Source organism: Sinocyclocheilus rhinocerous, unplaced genomic scaffold (assembly GCF_001515625.1).
Source record: "Sinocyclocheilus rhinocerous isolate Xijiao unplaced genomic scaffold, SAMN03320098_v1.1 scaffold19222, whole genome shotgun sequence".
Lineage (NCBI taxonomy): Eukaryota > Metazoa > Chordata > Actinopteri > Cypriniformes > Cyprinidae > Sinocyclocheilus > Sinocyclocheilus rhinocerous.
In genome coordinates this window covers 39762-44025 of record NW_015652997.1, presented here as the reverse complement: position 1 = coordinate 44025, position 4264 = coordinate 39762, and the positions used below count along the sequence as shown (strand labels likewise).

Below are 4264 nucleotides of genomic sequence, written 5' to 3'. Positions count from 1 at the left end.
CACACACACACACACACTCTCTAACACACACACACACAACACACACGCACACACACACACACAAACTCTCTCACACACTCACAGACGAACCTCTCGAATCTTCTCCACCGCTAGCGTGAAGATGCAAAGAATGACGACCCATTCCTGAGGAGACGGAAACGGCTCCATTCGCACCAGCACCACGTATGAATACAGCATCAGGAAGCCGATGTAAAAGAGCTAGAAACACAAAACACCGCATCAGACTGAAGACAGATCTCCTCATGATCACAGACACACAGCAGACCTGAAGATCACAAACTCACCTGCCGTCACACTCAAGGCCTGCATTATAGAGTTTAGAGTCATTAGACACTAACACTAGAGCACGGACCAATCACAATCACAAGAATAAGACAATAAACACTCACAGTATTTAAATCAGGTGTCTACAAAATGCTGTTTATTTTTTCTCAAATTTGGACTTTTTCTAGGTTCTGTTTATGATTTAATACAAATTTATCAAAAAAAAAAGGAGGGAATCAAGTGAATTTATAAAACTAACTTAATATTTTAAAATGTAATCAAATGAAAACAACAATTCCATTTTGTGTCAAATAAAGAGGTGCACAAGAGAGATATATTGTTAAAACATGAAATTAATCTCTTGATTGTATTTCTATATAAAAATTGTAATAAATTAAAATTTTAATCAATTGAATAAATTCTTTAATAAATTCCTTTCGAGAAGTACTTTTTACTATTCAACAATAATATATTTCTGCCATCATTTCATATCATCACTGGTTTTGTATTGAAGAGCTTGGAGTTTCCGTGTATCTGATGAACTGAAGAGCCATTCTTTTGATCCATTCAAATTCTGTGAAATTGTGCTTTATACAGTAAGCTTTATTTTTTATGACTGGATTCTGTGATTCTGTCTGCTATGATTGTGCAGTTGCTCAGGAACGGCTTACCGCTGGTGAGAGCAGAGAACGGTAATGATTCAGATCACAAACACAAAACAATCATTAGTTGCTTTTCTGAAAATCTTTAATTGTTCATCAACACTTTCACATCAAACCCTTCAGCTTCTATCAGAAACAACAGATGAATGATCAACCGCTGCCACACACACTTATGTCCTCATTTGTCACAAAAACGCGCACACACACACACACACTCAAACACTCGGGTCTGGTTGAAATGTCACTAGTGAACCTTCCACTAGTCCCGTGATGTTTATCAGTGTGTAACGCGGTGTGCTTATGCAGGAACAGGTGTCTCTGATATTATCACATGAGAACAACAGCCCCGAACACTTGAAGTGCTGGAAATCACACACACACTCTCGCAGCGTGAGAAAGGAGCTGCACGTACCGTGTTGAACCAGAACTTGACGATCGGCGCGTGGTAGAAGGCATAGAACTTGCGTGTGATGGGTAACCGGCGGGAACGCACATGCACCTCCGTCTCATTCTTCACATCCGCATTCTCATTCATACGGACTTCCTTAAACACATCCTGACAGAAACACAAACTCTGTCAATCTGTGCCAGTGCCATTGTGCAAGAACACTCAAAAACACACGCTTGTGTAAAGATTGACCATTTTCTGGGCATCGGCGATCAGAACAGCGGCGGAGGCACGTTAGCACACTTCAAGCATGTTTAATACTTCATCCGCACCATCTGGATGTCGTCAGGGTTCTGCAGGTAGTGCTCGCTGTCCTCCATGCTCTGATGAGCGTCCTGCGACTGGGGAATGTGGGACATCTCCGCTTTGGTCTTGTACTCCAGCAGGAGGATGGCAGGAGGAACCAGGATGCTCAGGATCACCTGCACACACACACTCTCACACACACACACATGGACACAGACACAGACACAGCATCAGTCAGTCAGTCAGTCGATGGATGGATGGATGCAGGAGTGCATGCGGCGGCTGTACCTTGTACCAGGAGTTCTTGCGCATGTTCAGGCGGCCCATCCACATGTCGGAGAGCAGCATCTGTGTGCAGGTGTGAGCCACGAACAGCCGGAGGCGCGACGACACGGCCAGCTTCAGACAGGTGGAGTTGCTCCAGTTCTTCAGCTCGTACATCAGCAGCTTCATGGCCATCGTCTCGTCCTGCCTGAACGACTGCTCCAGCAGATCCACCGCCAGCGTGCCGAACTCACTGAGCACAGACACACACGCTCAGAAAAACACTCAAAACACCATCAAACCGCTTCACACTCACTCTGAGTGCAATCCAGATCCATTTCCAGCATCCCCTCGTTTTGAGTCTCGTATAGCTAAACATTTTTTTTTTCTTTGTTCTTCCTTTTTTTGAATATCGCTTTACACAAAAGCATCTGCTAAATACATAAACGTAAATAAAAATTTGTTTATGCTCTGAAATTGTAAATTCTACAAAGATTTTGAATATTTAGAATTCAGTTTTTATTTTTATATATTTTTTATGTTTATTATAGTTCAAGTTTTAAACATTTTTTTTTTGTGTTTTGTCATTTGTATTAGTTTTTTTGGTAACACTTTACAATAAGGTTCACTAGTTAAACTACTTTAGTTAACATGAACTAAGCATGAACTATACTTCTACAGCATTTATTAATCTTAGCTAATGTTAATTTCATCATTTACTAAAGTTGTGCTTGTTAACATTAGTTAATACACTGTGGATTAACATGAACTAACAATGAACGACTGTATTTTCATTAATTAACATTAACAAAGATTAATAAATACTGTAATAAATGTACTGTTCATGGTTTGTTCATGTTAGTTAATACATTAAGGAACATTAACTAATGGAACCTTATTGTAAAGTGTTACCGTTTTTTTAATGTCTACATCATAGTTTTTCATTTTTATTTCAGCTGTAGTTTGTTATATTAGTACATCAAGTTAAACTAAATTAAAAAGAGAAATGTTGCCAATTTGGAATTGTTATTTTATTTCAGTGAATGTTTATTTTATTTCAAGTAATGAAAATCTTTTTTTTTTGTTTTAATTTTAGTTTCAGTTAACTATAATAACCTTGTCTGGAGATCAAACGGTAGATTATGGCAATAGCAATGTCAAGGTCATGGTTCAGATCCCAGGGAAAGCCAGAACTAATAAAAATGTACCTTGAATATAACACAAGTCGCTTTGGATAAAAGCATCTGCCAAATGCACCAATGTTTTTGGTTTCGGTCTGACTGACAGAGACTCACTTGGAATACTCCTTCAGCTCCTCGGAGGTGTCGTCCACCACGTCGCTCTTCTTGGCCTCGTATCCCATGGAGCGCAGCAGTTTGCAGGCCACCAGAGCTTTGGCCATGGACTCCTCGCCGTGCTGCCAGAAGAACAGAGACATCTTCTGCCGCTTCATCAGCACGGCCCACACCAGCAGCTCGTTGAAGGGGTACGGGAACCTGCGCGTCTCCGGATCGTCGATGTCCACCACCTCCTCCTTACTCTTCTTCTTCTGCTGCTCGGAGACAGAGTCCAGCTGAGGAGGAAAAACACACGATCAAACACACGCTGCTGCGAGAGATGCGACAGACAAACACGCTCAAACACTCGTCTTACCCTGGGTTTGTAGGGCTGCGCCGTGTTGATGAAGTGATTGTGTCGCGTTTTCTCTTTTTTATCTGCTTGAATGCTGAAGGACTCATGGGAGCTGCCAGCTGTGTGTCGACCTGACCGCTGACAGACAGAACGGATGGAGAGACAGACAGATGGATGGACAGAACAACAGACGGACAGAAAAAGACGGATGAAGAGACAGATAGAACAGACACACAGACAGAACAACAAATGGACAGACAAACAGATAGATGGACAGAACAACAGACAGATAGACAGAACAACAGACAGACGGATGGACAGAACAGACAGACAGAACAACAGCCACACAGACAGAACAACAGACGGACAGACAGAACAACAGATGGACACACAGACGGATAGATGGACAGAACAACAGACAGACAGACAGAACAACAGATGGACAGACAGAAAGATGGACAGACAGACAGAACAACAGACAAACAGACAGAACAACAGACGGACAGACAGACAGAACAAAAGACGGACAGACAGACAGATAGATGGACAGAACAACAGATGGACAGACAGACAGAACAACAGACACACAGACAGAACAACAGACGGACAGACAGATAGATGGACAGACAGACAGAACAACAGACACACAGACAGACAGACAGACAGATAGATGGACAGAACAACAGACACACAGACAGAACAAACAACAGACACACAGACAGAACAA

General features: G+C 41.9%; 1 protein-coding gene across 1 annotated transcript in view; it reads right to left on the bottom strand.

The window, feature by feature from the left end:
* Window positions 1-4264, bottom strand: part of LOC107715248 (transient receptor potential cation channel subfamily M member 7-like) — a 44205-nt gene that overhangs the window by 10505 nt on the left and 29436 nt on the right. Inside the window, exons 9-14 of the mRNA XM_016521333.1 lie at window positions 3559-3675; window positions 3201-3478; window positions 1930-2158; window positions 1668-1817; window positions 1360-1503; window positions 80-219 (exon numbers count right to left, since the gene is read on the bottom strand). Coding sequence (XP_016376819.1) covers window positions 80-219; window positions 1360-1503; window positions 1668-1817; window positions 1930-2158; window positions 3201-3478; window positions 3559-3675 — 1058 coding nt within the window. The remainder of the gene's footprint in view (window positions 1-79; window positions 220-1359; window positions 1504-1667; window positions 1818-1929; window positions 2159-3200; window positions 3479-3558; window positions 3676-4264) is intronic.